The following is a 17427-nucleotide window of genomic DNA, read 5'->3' on the forward strand; positions in this document are numbered from 1 at the left end:
ACCGACAACGCTTTGGTTCACAGGCTGGCACTCAATCCACTAAGCCACACCAGCCAGGGCAGTTTACACTTTTATTATTAAAGCTAACCATGTTGTCTAAATAAGGACGACTTATTGGCTAAAGCTGACACTTGGAATGGTGTACAGAACTGAGAGGAAACATGACTGAAATAAACTAACACACCAGTCACTCATAACTATGAAAGCATATTGTCCCTTTAAAATCAGCTGTAGTAAGATGGCAGCGTAGGTAAATGCAGTATTTGCATCCTCTCACAACCACATCAAAATTACAACTAAACTACAGATCAACCATCGTTCAGAACTGACTGAAATTTAGCTGAACAGAAGTCTTATAACTAAGGAAGTACAGAAGCCACATTGAGACCAGAAAGGGGCAGAGACACGGAACGGGCTGGTCCCACACTCAGGTGTGGCAGATAAAATCAGGAGGGCTATCTCAGCTGTGGGGCTCCCACCTGAGGAGTGAGGGGTCACAGCCCCAAACCAGGGCTCCCAGCCCATGCTTCCAGTGCCAGGATAGAAGTCCCCATAACTTCTGGCTGTAAAAACCAGCAGACTTACTTGCTGTAAGCTCCAGTGCTGGGGCAGTAGCTTGAAAAGCACCAGGGACATACAGGGAGGAACTGAATTGTCTGGCATCAGGGTGAGAGCTGGGGGCAGCTCACTCCGAGGTAGAGTGCTAGCAGAGGCCATTGCTCCTTTTCTGAGCACTTTTACCCCAGAGCCTACAGGCAGGCATCATATCTGAGTCTCCAACAACTTGGCTGGCACTGTTTGCCCTGCCCTGGTGATTCCCTGAGACCCCGCTCTAACCAACCTGTGGGCCCACCCAAGCTATTTTTAGTGGCTTTTCATATGAATATCCTGTCCTGGCTCATACTTCAGATTTTCCTAAAATCTCTCAAACAAGCAGCATCTGGCTTTGGCATGACCTGTACGTGCCAACAACAATTAGCAATCAAGGCTCAACTACAACAGGAGAGTGTACCAGCCTACATGGTGGGGAGGGTGGCAAACCTGGAGTGTCCAGCTTGGGTAAATAGGGAGGCTATGCCACCAGACCCTGTGGGACACCTACCAAGCCCAGGAGACATAGAAGCTCTACCTAGAAACAAACACAGGGAGGCTGCTGAAGTGAAGAGACAAAGAAATATGTCCCAAATAAAAGAACAGACCAAAACTCCAGAAAAAGAACTAAACAAAATGGAGATAAGCAATCTACTAGATGCAGAGTTCAAAACACTGGCTATAAGGATGATCAGTGAACTCATGGGAAGAGCAGTTAAACTTAGAACTTCAGTAAAGAGCTAGGAAACAAAAAAACAGAACTAGAAAACATAAATAAGAACCAGTCAGAAATGAAGACACTGGAGAGAGAGACTGGAGAGAGAGACAAGAGAGAAGCATCAATTGGTTGCCTCCCATACATGCCCAGACCAGAGATCATATGTGCCTAGACCGGGGATCAGACCTGCAACTTACATATGTGCCCTGACTGGGGATCGAACCCATACCCTTTCTGTTACAGGGTGACACTCCAACCAACTAAGCCACACTGGCCAGGGCAAAATGCACACTCTAAATGGATGAATTGTATGGTATCAATGCTATAGCAAAAAAGCTGTTAAAAAAGCAATTAATGGCCCTGGCTGGTGCAGCTCAGTGGATTGAGCATGGGCCTCCAAACAGAAGGATCGAGGAATTTCGATTCCCAGTCAGGGCACATGCCTGGGTTACAGGCCAGTTCTCAGCAGGGGACGCAAATAACCATACATTTATGTTTCTCTCCCTCTCTCCTCTCCTTCCCCTCTAAAGATAAATAAATAAAAATCTTTTTAAAAAAGCAATTAATGCATATTTCAAGTTACCTATTTCATACCTTTTTTTGGCTTCCTTGAGTGCATTTTCAAGTCTCTCCACCTTCTGGTTTCCTTCCCTTAGACAAAGCAGGAGCTGGCTCACAGTTAGTTCCTCAGATTCCAAATAATTCCTGGCACTTTCTGCAGATCTGCTCCTACATCAAGATGGTATAAAGGTTAAAGGCTTTAATCAGAAAACAAAAATGTCAAAGTTTAAGAATGTAACTGGTACGAACTTAAAAGAACTGCTTTTCAGAACACTCTCCTATTGATTCTCATTCACTGACCAAGCACTTCTGGCCCTGTGACCCCCAGAGCCACGGGCCTCCATGCTTTCCAGGGAAAGAGTGGGGACTAAGGAGCAGGCTCGTTACGAAGCGGCAGGCTCCTACAATGCAGTTGCTCAGTTCCCCCAAGCAGTCACCGTGCTCACACTGGCAGACCACAGGGCCCACAGAAACAGCGGAGCAGAGGGAGTCGGGTTTCTGGTGCCTGGCTCTCCCAGAGAACTAGTTTTGAACGGGACCAGAGTCACAGTACATGAGCACACATGCAGCTGGTGATGACATGCAGACTACTGGCTTTTCTCCAGCTTGACAGAAACCACTGCATTCTCAAGTTGAGAAGAAATTCAAATAGAACAGAGAAATATAGGCGCTGTTGGTATGTCAAATATTTTTCTTGATTCCAAAATGTGATTAAATAGGCAGTTCAATGACAAGCAAACAAAACTACAACCACCCCCGCAATTAAACATTCCAGATGACTACGCTGACACTAGTGACAGCTACTCTTTCAGTAATCTATTCCAATGCACCCATCTAATAATCAGCCCGGAGTAAATTCTGGTTCCTGACTCTGAAGCTCAAACTCCACATCTAGAAATCAATCTCTTACTCCTAACATATTTTCAAAGAGGATAAAGAAGCTGCAATGAAAAAAAAAAAAGCTGTATGGCTTGAAAGAGGAAGTGGTCTGTGCATATGGATCTAAATGAGGAGGAAGTGGCTTAGAAATTTCACACAGGGCTTTCTTCCTTCCCACTACTTCCAGTAAAGTCTCGATATGAAAAGGCAATATGGAGAAAAACAGGAATTTCTAACTAAAAGAGGAAATGACTTTCATTTACACCAATTGCCCTGCTTGAGGAAAGAAGATGATCTAACACTTATTTTCTCCCTTATACCATGGCTTGAGAACATCACATGGTTGGGACAGGTGAACTTGACACTTCAAAGGTAAAGACATCTGGGCACTCTAAGAAACACCCAGAGACTCACTGCAGTAACAGTCATTGTGGTAGGAGATTACTCGGTAGTGTCAGTCACCTTGGCTTGTACTCAGGAGTGAACTGGGCAGAGAAAATGGAAATATCTCACAAGCTGGACAGCCTGGTCCAGCTCAAACTGCACTGGTATGCAAATTAGGAAACATAGATCTATTGATTGAGAACAAGTTTGTTTTCACTTTTTATCTGATGGAGATAAAAATACCTTGAGTGGTGAGGGTTACTTAGCCTGTAAAGGCACCAAACCTTGTTTTTATTCTCTGCCAGTTTTGACTGTAACATTAAACAGCATTCAAATCGAACATTCTTGAGAGGTCTGGGTATAATTTAATAAGAAATATTTGTTCAGCCCATGATGTCTGACCTCCCAGGGGGACCTGGGAGTGACGAGGCTGCCCGGGCTGCCTGTCCAAGGGCTCCGGTCTTTCTTCACGTACTTGTCGATGGCATCCATTCTTGTGGGCCCAGCACTCCTCTTGACTTCTTGCATTGCCACATCTGCTCCTCCTTCCTGTACAAGCAGAAATGAAAGGGATTTAACACAATATGTCTACAAGACAAATCCTCTACCAAAAGAGAAAAAGGCAACAGATCAAGAATTTGGATGACGCACAACCCAAGGAGCCTACCAAACATTTAAATGTGAGGTGTGTCAATTTGGTCTCTGGAATGGAATGGAAATATACTCTTCCTTCACCTGACACGCCCTGTCAGGTTTATAAATATCTACAAGGAGGTCGGTCCCTTCTCATTGAGCACAGTCAATCTGACCCCATAACATGAAAGCTTATCTCAGGCTCTCCTTGGCAGTTCCCTTCTTTCCTAGGTTAAGGTCACACACACCTAGTAACAGCCCTACACAGCTCCCCCATACGGTTCTTTAAAACGCAAACTGCTAGAACGTACTGAAGCAAAGTTGGAAGAGAGCAGTTTTCTGTGACAAGGCTCACAAAGTCAGCTCCTATCAGAAATCCCATGTATTTCAACCATTTAGGAACCAAGAAGAGTAAGACCACTTGCATGACAAAGGACATTTCTATTCTAATGTTGTAGTAGGATAATCTTCCAAAAATGTACCAAGATGTTCTGGATACTTTTGATTGTGTATGTTCTTCCTAAATCTTGGGCAGTGCTTTCCAGTTCTCAGGAGCAAGACAAGAAAAACAAGTTTACACTAAAAATAACCGCCCCTCATCAGTGAGAGAACATACTAGGGACCCTGAAGAAAGAAGCCTCTTCCGGTCAGGATGGCAGTGTAGGTAAACATGGCCCACCTCCTCGCACAACCATCAAAAATTACAACTAAACTATACAACAACCATCACTTGGAACTGCCTTGAGATACTGAGTTGACTGTAAGTCTGACAACTAAGGAATTAAAGAAACCACATCCATTCAGACTGAGAGAGGGAAAAAGAGAGGCAGAAACATTGATATGAGAGAGATGCACCGACTGGTTGCCTCCTGTATGTGCCTTGTCCAGAAATCAAACCTGCAACCTACGGAGAGAGAGAGACATCGATGTGCTGGTCCACCCATCCATGCATTCATTGGCTGATTCCTGCGTGGGCCATGACGGGGATCAAACCTGCAACCTCAGCGTACTGGGGACAACACTCCAACTGCCTGAGCCACACAGTCAGGGCAATGATAGATATACTTTTAAATCCATAAGCTAGTATGAAACTTTCTTCTATTATTGATGTCTTTTTACTTTCATGCTGAGGCTGGAGTTCTCCTGAACCCCAGCTGCTTTGCCCAGCGTCTCCCCCTGTCCTATCTCACTGACCTCTCTCTCTTACAGGCTTCTCTCGAGAGCGCTCCCTAAATTACTTGCACATATATGTCCACTTCAGGCTTTGCTTCTAGAGATCCTGCCCTAAGATGACCCCATCAAATGACATTCCCCATTATTATCTCACAGACATTCTTTCTGTCTTCACTGCACTTCTCAAAAATAGCAATTTTACATTTGTTTGTGGGTTTATCAATTTTACCTCTTTCCATATTAGCTGTGAACCCTGGGGGGCAGGGCATGCCTGTTCAGCCACGTCTGTATCTCCAACAGTGGCACCATGCGCACCCCTGTGCGGGAGCGCATCAGTTGTTGGGGAGATGAACGAATGTGTAGCTTTAGCCCTCCTTCAAGATGCCAATACCTAGCAGTTGATGCAATGCTCACATTATTTCTTGGATCATGACATGGAAATTACATGGGGTTCCTTTATGTGTTTCTAAGGTAAGTACTTAGAAAACTAGGTTTCATTCATTTACCTTCTGGTCTCATGAGAAAAATGAGGAGGAGGAGTAAAAGCAAAAGGAGAAGAAAGCAGTATGGCAAAGTGGTGGTATTTCTTTATGTATCTTTTTTTTTTTAAAAACCTCTTTATTATTATTATTTTTTAAGATTTTATTTGAAGGGCGGGAGAGAGGGAGAGAAACATCAATGTATGGTTGCCTTTTGTGCGTCCCCTACTGGGAACTGGCCTGTAGGGAACTGGCCTGCAACCCAGGCATGTGCCCTGACTGGGAATTGAACTGCGATCCTTTGATTCGCAGGCCCTCGCTCAATCCACTGAGCTACACCAGCCAGGGCTTTCTTTATGTATCTTATAGCGATAAGAAAACAGCTTCTGGGGCAGTAGGCCACTTGCCCAAGGCACAAAATAAGTGACAGTCTAAACTGTAAGCCAAATCCAGGGCTTTCTGACTCAAAAACCCATTTCTTTAATCCCACTGTTTTCTTTCACTGTGAAGCTCCCAATCTATTTAAGTAAATTATTTTGGACTAAATATAAGTACATAAAAGTTTTTTTAAAGATTTTATTTATTTATTTTTAGAGAGAGGGGAAGGAAGGGAGAAGGAGAAGAAGAGAAGCATCGATGTGTGAGAGGTGCATTGATTGGCTGCCTCTCACACATCTCCAGCTGAGTACCAGGCCTACAACCCAGTCACGTGCCCTGACTAGGAACTGAACTGGTAACCTTTTGGTTCATAGGCCAGCACTCAATCCACTGAGTTATACCAGCCAGGGCATAAAAGCTTTAATATGTAAATTCCTTTGCTTGAGTTAACATCAAAACTAGATTATAAACCTTAAAATCATATTTAGTCTTATGAACCACTGTTAGTCAATCTACGGTATTTTAGTGAACATATATCATATGTTGAACATTAATCAAGGCCATGACCAAAAGGAAAATTAATTGGAGATCATGTTTTGTTTTGTTGTTTTGGGTTGTTCATTGAATACCTAATAAAAGTCAGAGTTTATTAACTTAAAAAAATGAAAGAAAAGAAAGAAGCCTTTTGGAAACTTTTGATAAGCTTTTTGGGCTTCCTGAGTTTTATCAGTTATTTGCAGAAGGTTAATGCTCTTTCATCAAATTTATGTTTCATAATCTTTATTCATTTGCAGAAGGGGTATTCTGGCAAGTGTGCTTTCAAAGGGTATTTTAATTCTCTTGATTTCAGCCACTATTAATGCATCTGAAATCTGCCAGGGAGCATGGATGGCAAGATGATTAAAAACCATTTTCCAACTCTATCAATCTTTAGTCCAGCAAATGAATCAATCAGAAAGTAAAGAAAGTCACTCTGTAATATTTCAGACACTTCCAGTAGCTTAATTTTTACAAATTGCCTCCCATCTCCCCTACCCGCCCCCTTTATCTACAAGGTACATTTTTCTCATTCAGAGACACAATTAATCTCTTTTCCTTTATCGGACATTCACTTCAACAAAGCTAAAATGACAGTGTGTAGGACAGAGGATTTGACCCTTAAGTGTTTTTCCCCTTTCTTCTCAATCTTTTTTATTTTATTATTTTTTAGATTTTATTTATTTATTTAGAGAGGGGGGAAGGAGGGAGACAGAGAGGGAGAGATACACTGATCAGTCACCTCTCTCGTGCACACAACTGGAGGTCTGGCCCAAAACCCAGGCATGTGCCCTGGCCTGGAATCAAACTGGTCACCTTTTGGTTCATAGGCTGGCACTCAATCCACTGAGCTACACCAACCAGGGCTCAATCGTTTTTAGTAGCATGGAAAGAGAGGCCCCTTTGTGGTTCAGCCACCCTTTTAGTAGGACTGCCGCATACCCAATACAGCTTGTGACAGATGCTGCACACGTGCTTAGGAATGTGTCCGGACACGCCTTCATTTCATTTTGGGTGGCGCATAAAAGCGACTTTGATAGCACCAGCTTCAAACTGTTCTCGGAGGTTTCCAAACAGCTGCTGTTAGAGAAGCTGAGACAGTTCTTCCACTACAACCAGAGCAGCTCTGCTCCTTCCGTTCTCCACTTTTTAATTTTAACAAACTATGGTTCCTCATAAGACCTTGTTTGAAAAAAGGGTTCTAATATTAAGCAGTGTTTTAAAACCATTCATTTACTGCATCCAATAACAATTCTGCTCACCTAAGTGAAACGCTGAACACAGCTTTGAGACCTGGCCTGAAAAAGTTTATACTTTTTTTTCTTTTAGGTGAAGCACATAAATGTCTGATTTGTGATAACACTGGGGGGAAAAAGAACTAGCTGTTTCATCATAAAAGGTAATTGATGTTTTTCCATTTCAGCTATGATAACCCTTACATGCACTGTGTTATACCGAAAAAGCGAGAGCCAATTTTACCTTTGCTACACTGAAATTTCCCCACTAAGTGGCTTCCTTGTGTTGAAAAAAAAAAAAGGTGGTATTTGTATCAGCTGCCGAGGTGAGGTTTTAGACTTTGCTTCACACAAAAGCAAAACACTTACAGCCATCCTAATTTCAACAAAGGAGTCTTCGGAGGGGCCACCGGAGTTCAGCTTGAGCTGTAATTCAGACACAATGCCCAGCAGATCTGCCTTTTCAGCTTGAAGGCGCACCACTTGGGTCTTCAGCTGTTCCATTTCCTGTTCTGCTTCTGCCTTGGGGACCTGTGGGTCCTCAGTGGGGTCCTGGAAACAAGGAGAAGCAAAGCAAATTAACAAATCAAACTAAGGTCCCGGAGTCAAATCCGAATGTCCCACGCCCGCTGGCAAGGCAGTCTCTCCCCAGTTTCATCCCCTGTGCTTTACAGTAGGAAAATCTTGCATTTCCTTGGCAAAATGTTTTAACATAACAATTAAAACAAACATTTTTACCTTGTTTTATTGTATTCAAATAATAGAAAATTAAAATAACTTCATGACACCGAAGACATGCTTCAGTTAGCATGCTAGAATAATTTGATATAATGAAAATAACAACCAGACTTTGGCAATGGTAGAATTGTAACCTGTAGTCCAAAAACACCAGAAAATAAGGACAAAAAGCTACCACAGCTCAACCTCTTGCTTATTTTTCTTCCCACAAATGTCCACCCTCCCCATACCTGCCAAGTCTACTCAGAAGGCAAAGCACCAAGGACATTGCTTTGGTGCAGTAACAACAAAAACACAATGAAAGGCTCAAAATTCTCCCAGGGGTGTAGTCTGGGTGTACTCTGTGGTGGTGGCTTAAGGTTGTTAAACATGTCTGACATGGTGAGAAATAAGCAAACTGAAAATTTAAAAAATTAAAAAATAAATAAATAAATAAAAAGGAAAAAAGTGTAATTCTAGAAATTAATAATGATAACCCTATGCAAAATAATACCCTGGAATATAATAAACAAGTTTGTTTCTAAATATAAATAAATAAATAATTGAATTAAAAAATTTAAAAAAAAAGAAATAAGCAAACTGAAAATCAGAGGCTGTTATAAAAAACAAATAACTAAATTTCAACCTCTATAAACATTAACTATAAACATAAGTATTGCACTAATGTCAAGTTCATATTCTGTTCATCCTTTCCCATTTATTGCATGTGACAAAATCAGAAGAGCAAGACCCTGTTTGGCTACAGTGTTTCACTCGGAAGTGGGCGGGTGGGGTGGGGGCGCAGACTATGTTCCTCTTCACCTGGAACAGTACCCTGCTAGGGATCTACCACAGGCCTTAGAGAAAAGCAGATCACTGTGAAATGGAAGAGTCGGGTGTGCAAGGCAAGGTGAAAAGCTTGTGCAATCTCTCTCAGTAATGACTCACATCAGGGAAATATCCATGTAAAGGAATGAAAACATACAAGGAAGGTACTGCACAGCCTGGAACCTTACTTGTGTGCCAAGAAATGAACAGGTGAGGGCAACACTGTGTCCTATTAGGAAGCTTCACATTTACCCACCTGACCTCTCAAGGGACATTTTATTATTATTTTATTTATTTATTTTTATAGAGAAGGAAAGGAAAAAGAGAGGGAGAAAAACATCAATATGTGGTTGCTTCTTGTGCGTCCACTACTGGGGACCTGGCCTGCAACCCAGGCATGTACCCTGACTAGGAGTCCAACTGCTGATGATTTGGTTCACAGGCACATGCTCATTCCACTGAGCTACACCAGCCAGGGCTTGGGGGACATTTTATAGAATGGATTTTTTCAAAACTACCTTGGCACAAAGGTAGGAAATAGAGTTTTATTTACTTTTCTTAAAAGAGGCTTTTAGAGTTTTATTTGAATTTTCTGTCTCCTTATAAAAGTACGTTCCTGGAAGGAAAATTTTAGACAAGTGTCCGAGGACCAGGGATAGAAGGCCTCAACACTAGAATCTTGGACTGTTAATGGTAACTGTCTTTTTCCACAGTTGTGAACATCTCCTAATTATCCTTGGGAAACTATGAATCTACTTATTTGTCCATGAACACCTTATCAGATAACACTTTAAATTTCTCTCCATTTTAACACTGAGTCTTTCCCCTGCCTTCCTGGACTAGAAATCCCTTGGTTTATTCTCCTAAATTTCAACCCCACTCCACTGTTAGTATACGCTGTCATCACTTTTGAGCACTTACCACTGACCTCTGTGCAACACGGCAACTGCTCCGTCTCTTTGTGTATTTGTACAAGTCTCTACCCTCCGGTCCTGGCCCTGTGTGCAGGTTCATGTGGCATTTTATAAACCAAGAAGAAAAGTCTATCTGATGACCTTTGCCTAACAATGTGAAATTAAAAGCTAAAAAGTACTCTTTAGAAACATCATGAGACAGAATCATGGGCAGTGCAGCTGGACAGAGCTGTTAATGCCTCAGCCTCAGCCTCAGCCTGAGGATGGGAAGCAGCTCTCTGAAGGAGATGCCCAGCTCCCTTGCCTGGTGTGGGGCAGAAGGACTGAGGAGCCCCCATGGCCTGGGGGGCATTCCCTGTGCAAACAGCAGCAAAGAGGGACCCACAGGAGTGAGAGAAGTCCAAGGCCTTAAGGGGTTCACTAAGCAGGAAGATGAATTTTCTTTTTTTTATTTTTTTATTTTTTTATTTTATTTATTTTTTTTGGAAGATGAATTTTAAAAATCATCTCAAATGGTCCATGAAACAAAAATTAAGAAAGAGGCAGAGAGATAGGAGTGGGCCAGAAGGTACAGTTTGGGGGAGAAAGCTGATGAGCAAGAATTTTAAAGAATAGTAAGTGTCTCTTTGTTCCAAACACCCAAGTCCTTTGTCCCAAGAGCTCACTTCTGAGTCCTGCTTGTAGCTCGCTTCAACTTATCATCTGCATTGAATGGAGCTGTCTAGAGCTTTAGATTCTGATCTCAACTTCTTCCAATGCTAGGAAATATAAGAAAACCTACAGGCAGATTATCTCAGACAATCTGCTTCTGGAAGCTTCCTTTTTGACTTCAATGTAATAGGCCCCAACTTGCTGACACCAATTGTGAGCTTGTCAGCTCCCAAACCCAAGGTAAATATCTGTAAGGTGGTTTCTTCCAGAGAATAAAAAATTACTCATATATCCAGGTGATCATCTCTTCACAGTATTATACCTCAAAAATATTTGGACAATGAGAGATTTCCCCCAGGAAAGTGACTGAGCGCTCTTGGAACTCTAAGACACGTTGAAGCGTCAGAGGCGATAGAGCTCACCACCAGTGAGACACTTCCAACACGTGTATGAATGCATGAGGCTGAGTGTTCTCACTGTCTCGTGAGTGTGAGGTGCTGAGTAGGTTATTGATACAGACTGTGATATTTTTCTAAACCACTTTTCATTCTTTGGATTATTCCATATCATCCTCTTTTCATTATTTTCTTTCCATTTGATTTGTTTGCATTCCTTGCTCATTTAAGGAATTAGAAATCAACAAAGTTCAAGGTAAAGTCTCAGAAAAATCACTGATATCTGGGATTCCATCCTCCCTGAATCGACCCAGGGCTCCACCCTCCACAGAGTTGCTGGGTGGCAGGTTTGGACAGCGGGTGTCCATCTAAACAAATAATACTCGGTGAGCTTTAGAGCCCGAGCAGACACTTTGCACGTGTTCTGACTTGTCTTTCCACAAACGTCTTTGACGCGACTTTTGGTTGTGAGCATATTTCCAAGGTTCTTTGGGTCAGTGAAAACACAGCAACCCTATGTGATCTCCTGTCACAACATGACATTCGTCAAACCAGTTTTCAGAAGTAAATGTAAAACATAAAGTGAGGAAGCTGTTTTAGACTGAGAGAGAGGACAATAAGTAAAAATCCTGAGTCACAGTCAATTTTAAAAATGTCATCTTATACCAAAGACACACTAAAACTAAAACTTGTGCAGTTCTAGGCAGAGGTCCTGCTCTGTCTGTAATAAATACAGAACATTGATTTATAACCTTAATATTCTTTTGACTAAAATCAGTATGGTCAAAGCTTTATATATTTCCTTCCCCCAACAGAGATTATTCATGACCCTTAAAACCGTAGCCAATCACCCTGGCCGGGTAGCTCAGTTGGTTGGAGTGCCATTCCCCACACACAAAAATTGCAACCAGCCTTCTCGGCAAGAACACTTCTTTCAGGATAATGCAAAATACCCGTCTAACCCAAACCATGAAAGGATTTAATCTAGAAAGCTAGACAAATAAGATTCCACTACAAATATTAATAAAATAAAATCACAACTAATCAGTCTGCTCACCTCGAATGACCCTTCTGTTTTCCCTTTTAGTTTTCCAAGTTCTTCTTTCAATTTTTCGTTTTCACGGCTCAGAGCCATTAGGCGCTCTTTGGCTTCTTTGCTCTGGGTCTCAAAAAGGAGGCGTTCTTCTTTCTGTTTCTCTGTCCAGGCTGAAAGCTCCTGAAACCGCCCTTTCATAGCTTGGTTATTCAGCTTCATGGCTTCTGTGTGGGATTCACAGTAAGGTGTCACACAACGAGGGACTGGACTTGATCTAATGAATCAAACCGCTCCTCCAACCACTTGCCCGTGAGGCTCTGAATTGAAAGGTGCCAGGCTGGGCCCGGGCCCGAGGGTCAGCCAGAAAAAGAATGTAGCAAAGATGAGTGTTTTTTGCTTCCAGACAGGACTAGCAGTTCTAATGTATTTCTAGTCCTCAAAAGTCTCAAGAAAATAAAATTGATTTGGGTATCTCCATATGGCACAAAAGCCTACGAAAAACTAGACAGGCTAACATGTATGACTCCTACATTCAAACACTGGTCCTGCCAAAGCCGTGGCTTGAGATATTCAAATGCTTCCTCTTAACAAGGTAATATTTAGGACTAACGCTGAAGTAATAGCAGCCTTTATAATAGCAGCCTGTCTGTCTTTCTCCTTTTACATGGGCTGAATGCCATCATGCCATTTCCCTGAGTACAAAAAATACTTTTTATTTGACCTGTACCCAAGAGTAAATAATGGAAACAGTTTTCCCTTACTGAAAGCTAAAGCCTGTTCTCTTTCCGCCCCCAGGGAACCAGATGGAGAGCAGGAAGCGAGTTCACCTACAAGCCTCATTACACACGGATTAGAGACAGAAGAGACAGCCGGGGTGAACGGAGAACATGGGCTGCTCACCTTTCAGCTGATGGTTCTCAGTCAGAAGCTCTTTCATTTGCTGCAGCAGCTCCTCTGGGGTGAATGTGCCCAGGTTTGGGTGAGCCAGATGCGGGGGGCCATTCCCAGTGGTTTCACTGGGGCTGTCCCCCTTTTCAGTCAGGCAGCTAAGAGGGTGGTGGGACATGGCAGCAGTTCCTATGGGAAAGTTACCAACTGAAAAATAGTTGTTCCCCTTTCTGCAAGGGGTCCCCATGAGTCCCCCAAATCCATTAGCAGTTGCTAGAAATTATTCTAAGAATTACCTATGTTCTCTTCAATTATAATGGAATATTTATTATTCTTCCTTTTAAATTAAGAAGGGATATTCTAGCTTCTGTGTGTATGTGTGTCTGTCTGTGTGTAGAGAGGTGCAGTGAGGAGCTAGGGTACAGAGGAGAAAGACAAGGCAGGACGTCATGATGGCCGAGAATCCTAACACAAGTCATTCAAGAGAGTCCCCATATATATATTTGTAGACATGGGCAAAGTATCATTACATTGATTTCCCCGTGCAAATCTTTAAACTCAAATCTCTACATTTTGTGTGAATAGTATGGTATGTGAATTGTACCTCAGAGCTGTTCATAATCTCTATATTTTATTTCTTATATTTTTGGCTAACAAGGAAGGGGGAGCTAACATATTTTGGATGCTTACTATGTACTGAATCACTGCACCACTTGTGTCTGATCCTCACTGAAACTCCACTGTATATCACTTTTACAGGGGATGAAGCTGGGCTCACTGAGCTTTCATAGCTCATCCACAGCCACTCTTAACAAGAGGCACAGCCACTGTCAAGGGTGATTCCAAACACGGACCTGTAATATGATAAAGATGTGACTGAATATTCAGGCTTTGGTAATTGATAACTTTACAATGCATACTAAAAAGACTAGGAAATCTTGCCTAATTGTTGCATATTCTGATACTGTTTTAATCATATCACTTTATTTTGTAGAGCAGCCAAAGTGCACGTAAGTAAGAGAAACTGTATCCCAACTCTACCTCTGAATGGCCTCCCACCTGGGCAAACACAGAAACCTCTTCTAATGATTGGCTATATGCGCTAGGCAAACAACTGCTTTTTCGCACTTCATGAAGATGACAATAAAGCCTTTTCGTGAAGAACTGCAGGGGCAGTGAGTCAGTCACTGAAGGGTGAGGAGAGGGAAGCGCCCTATCTGATGTACCATTGTGTCATTGTATCTATGAACACTGTGTGTGTCCATATAATAAAATACATCCACACACTTGGACTGCAGGACGGTGCTCCTTCCCAACCAGGTAATACCTGGGCTCTCTGGAGGTCTCCTGGAAGCGAGAGGCCTGCCTTTGGTCTAAAGGAACCTGTAGGTAATCAGCGATGGTGCTACTAGTGACTGGACAGCAGACCACCTTCGTGACTTCTCCTTAGGGCAGTTAGCATAAAGAAAGGCATTCTTATGACATTCTTTAATGAGGATGGAGATTTCAGGAAGTAAAAAAAAAGTGATAGCCCTAGCTGGTATAGCTCAGTGGAGGGAGTGGCCAGCCTGTGAACCAAAAGGTCACCAGGTTCGATTCTGTCAGGGCACAGGCCTGGGTTGTGGGCCAGGTCCCTGGTTGGCTGCGCACAAGAGGCAACTGATCAATGTATGTCTCACACATGAATATTTCTGTCCCTCTCCTTCTCCCTCCCTTCCTGTCTCTCTATAAATCTTAAAAAAATAAAAAAATAGTGACAAAGTCTAGTATTTACCTATGAGACTTTGAAAGTCATCTATGTTTTATACATCTTTTTTTTTTTTTAAGATTCTATTTATTTATCTTTAGAGGGGAAAGGAAGGAGAGAGGGAGAGAAACATCAATGTATGGTTGCCTTTCGTGCATCCCTTGCTGGGAACTGGCCTGCAGGGAACCGGCCTGCAACCCTGGCATGTGCCCTGACTGGGAATCGAACCGCGATCGTCTGGTTCGCAGGCCCGCGCTCAATCCACTGAGCTATACCAGCCAGGGCCTATACATCTTAATTCATTAAGAAAAGAAGATTACTGAAGTGTGATCTCCCTTAGCATCTGGTGACTAGATGGACTCTTTTCATTTTCCCCAATAGAATAATCTGCATTATATTGTATAAAATAATTTGGATAAAAATAATTTGAATAATGCCAGTTTTTCTGGCTTTCAATAAAATTCATTTTTGCACAGAATGTTGGTGCTGACATTTCATTAAAATAAGTTTTTACCTAGTAACAGTATTCCCATTTATTTTGCAGAGGAATATTAAAAATTCTAGGTAATAGACCTTAAGATGAAATCCATGTAATGTATATCACTTACTTGTCCACATTAAATTTCTTCAAGTATTTAATTATGTGCAAAAAAGTATAATTACAAAATAAATGGAAACATTTAATAGGTGTTTCTTTTAAAAACTGTCTGAGCAGATAGCTATAGATGGGTTTACTTTCATTTTATTATATGCATACATTTCTCCTTAAAAGTTTTTTCCAAGGGAGTGGAAGGATGAGGAAAGGAGAAGGGAGGAAAAGGGAGGAGAAGGGAAGAAAAAAGAGATTTCTTGCTTTGAAAATTGGGCAGGTTTTTCCTCCTCGATTTGCCTTTATACTTCCACCAAGCTTTTGGACACAACCATAATGAAGCTAAGGTGTTCCTAGTTGTTACATCTGTGCTTCTCACTTTTTCAGGTTGCCCAGATTTTATAAGGACCAGGAAAAAAAGCAGGGTTATACTAAAGGGGACAGTAGGAAAAATACTGGGTGCCTCTAACCAGATGTGTGACCTTCAGAAATCACCTTGCCTCTTGCTATGGTTTATTGATGATCATTGCGGTTGGTTTCCACTGAAAAAGTATCCTTCAGCTTCTAGCAAAATCACAGTTAAACCCACATGGTTTGCTATGTACACCCTAATGCCCTCAGGGCAGTGCTGCCCACCTCCACTAAAAATACTATATATATATATATATCTGTCCTAGGTGTAGGAAACTCTTTGCTACCCAGCACTGTCAGGAAATTTTATGTGGTAATGCAAATGTCACAGTAAATAAAAAGCATACAGGCCAAACATAAGCATGTAAAAACCAAAAATTTTAAACATGTAAATTATTACCAAAATTTTACTCAAAGCAATTTAATCAATCTTTGGTGACTCATAGGGCACCGAATGGTTTTAGAATATTTGGGGGACCTCATTTGGCGTTATCACAGTACAGTGCATATGTGAAATGTCTGTTGGTAGAACGGCAGTTAGAGGAAGCTGAATTCTCTGTTTTTAACATGACTTCGAGGTACTTTTAATTAAGCAAACACTGTTATGCATTAGAGATCCCTGCATAAGAAAATAGGTTAAGAAAATGGGAACTAAACCATTTATTTCAAAGTTCTATCTAATAACAGTTTCTGATACGAGTCCCACTAATCTGCATCTGAAATGTGTCATTTCTAATCAAAGGTGATATTACTGCAGAAGAGTAAATTAATTTAGCACAGGATTCATCAAGATTTTGCCAGTAAGAATGAGAACTAGCTGGAAGGTAAAAGGTCCAAGGCAAAATCTCCTAGATTTAATTCCCAGATCTGCTACTTGAACTCCTGATTATATATTTAGCATTCTTAATTCCAGAGGTCAAGTAATTATAGCAGTGACTTGACTTTGTAGGCATGAGTTTAAATCACATTCCTAAACTGGTCTTTTAAATGATCTGGTCCAACTTCTTTATTCAATACAAGAATGTCTTGTCCCGTTCCCATGCCAGATGAATCAGTAGAAAGTCATTTTGTATCAAACTTTAAACTCTGTATCTACCTCATACTGACTTCCACCCACTGGACATTGGACCGGCAGGCATAATACAGAATAAGCCCAAGCCCCAACTCTATTGTGACTAATTCTCCAGATTTGCTGATTAAGTATTTATAGGTTCAATTCCCAAGTGGATAAATTAGTTTTAAAGAGTGAAAACCTATTTGCTGATTGGAGACAACAGCTGGCTATTGACAAATTCTGTTTGGGGTTCATAAGGAGGTTGAGTAAGAGTCCAAGATGACATCAACTAAACCCATCACCACCCTGGAAAAAGAACTCAAAGTAGGTATTCTACTAAAAGGGTAAGAAAAACTTGACCTTTTATGACAGAAATGATATTCTGATTTTGAAATTTGCCAACATACAGAAAATGGAAAAAGATTTCACCTCTTTGCCCCCAGGCAGGAACCTAGGAATTATGACTGACTCTTCCCATTCCTTCTTCCCCCACATCTAATGGGTCACCAAGAGCTGCCACTTCCACTTTTCTCCACCCCACCAGCTTAGGTCAGGCCCTTCTTGTCTCATCTAGACTACAACAACTTCCCACTCTGCTGCTGCGTCCTTAGCACCTAGGACATAACGAT

General features: G+C 41.7%; 1 protein-coding gene across 5 annotated transcripts in view; it reads right to left on the bottom strand.

Moving 5' to 3' along the window:
* Nucleotides 1-17427, bottom strand: part of OPTN (optineurin) — a 39949-nt gene that overhangs the window by 20162 nt on the left and 2360 nt on the right. For 3 of the 5 annotated variants that reach the window (XM_053665813.1, XM_053665812.1, XM_037143541.2), the window contains exons 2-7: nt 13688-13851; nt 13010-13186; nt 12131-12333; nt 7938-8120; nt 3609-3682; nt 1904-2038 (exon numbers count right to left, since the gene is read on the bottom strand). In XM_053665813.1, coding sequence (XP_053521788.1) covers nt 1904-2038; nt 3609-3682; nt 7938-8120; nt 12131-12333; nt 13010-13186; nt 13688-13793 — 878 coding nt within the window. In that variant the 5' untranslated portion in view covers nt 13794-13851. The remainder of the gene's footprint in view (nt 1-1903; nt 2039-3608; nt 3683-7937; nt 8121-12130; nt 12334-13009; nt 13187-13687; nt 13852-17427) is intronic. The other 2 variants (XM_037143544.2, XM_037143540.2) reach the window with 2 other exon arrangements.

The sequence above is a fragment of the Artibeus jamaicensis genome, unplaced genomic scaffold (assembly GCF_021234435.1).
Source record: "Artibeus jamaicensis isolate MK-2021 breed Jamaican fruit bat unplaced genomic scaffold, CSHL_Jam_final contig_426, whole genome shotgun sequence".
NCBI lineage: Eukaryota > Metazoa > Chordata > Mammalia > Chiroptera > Phyllostomidae > Artibeus > Artibeus jamaicensis.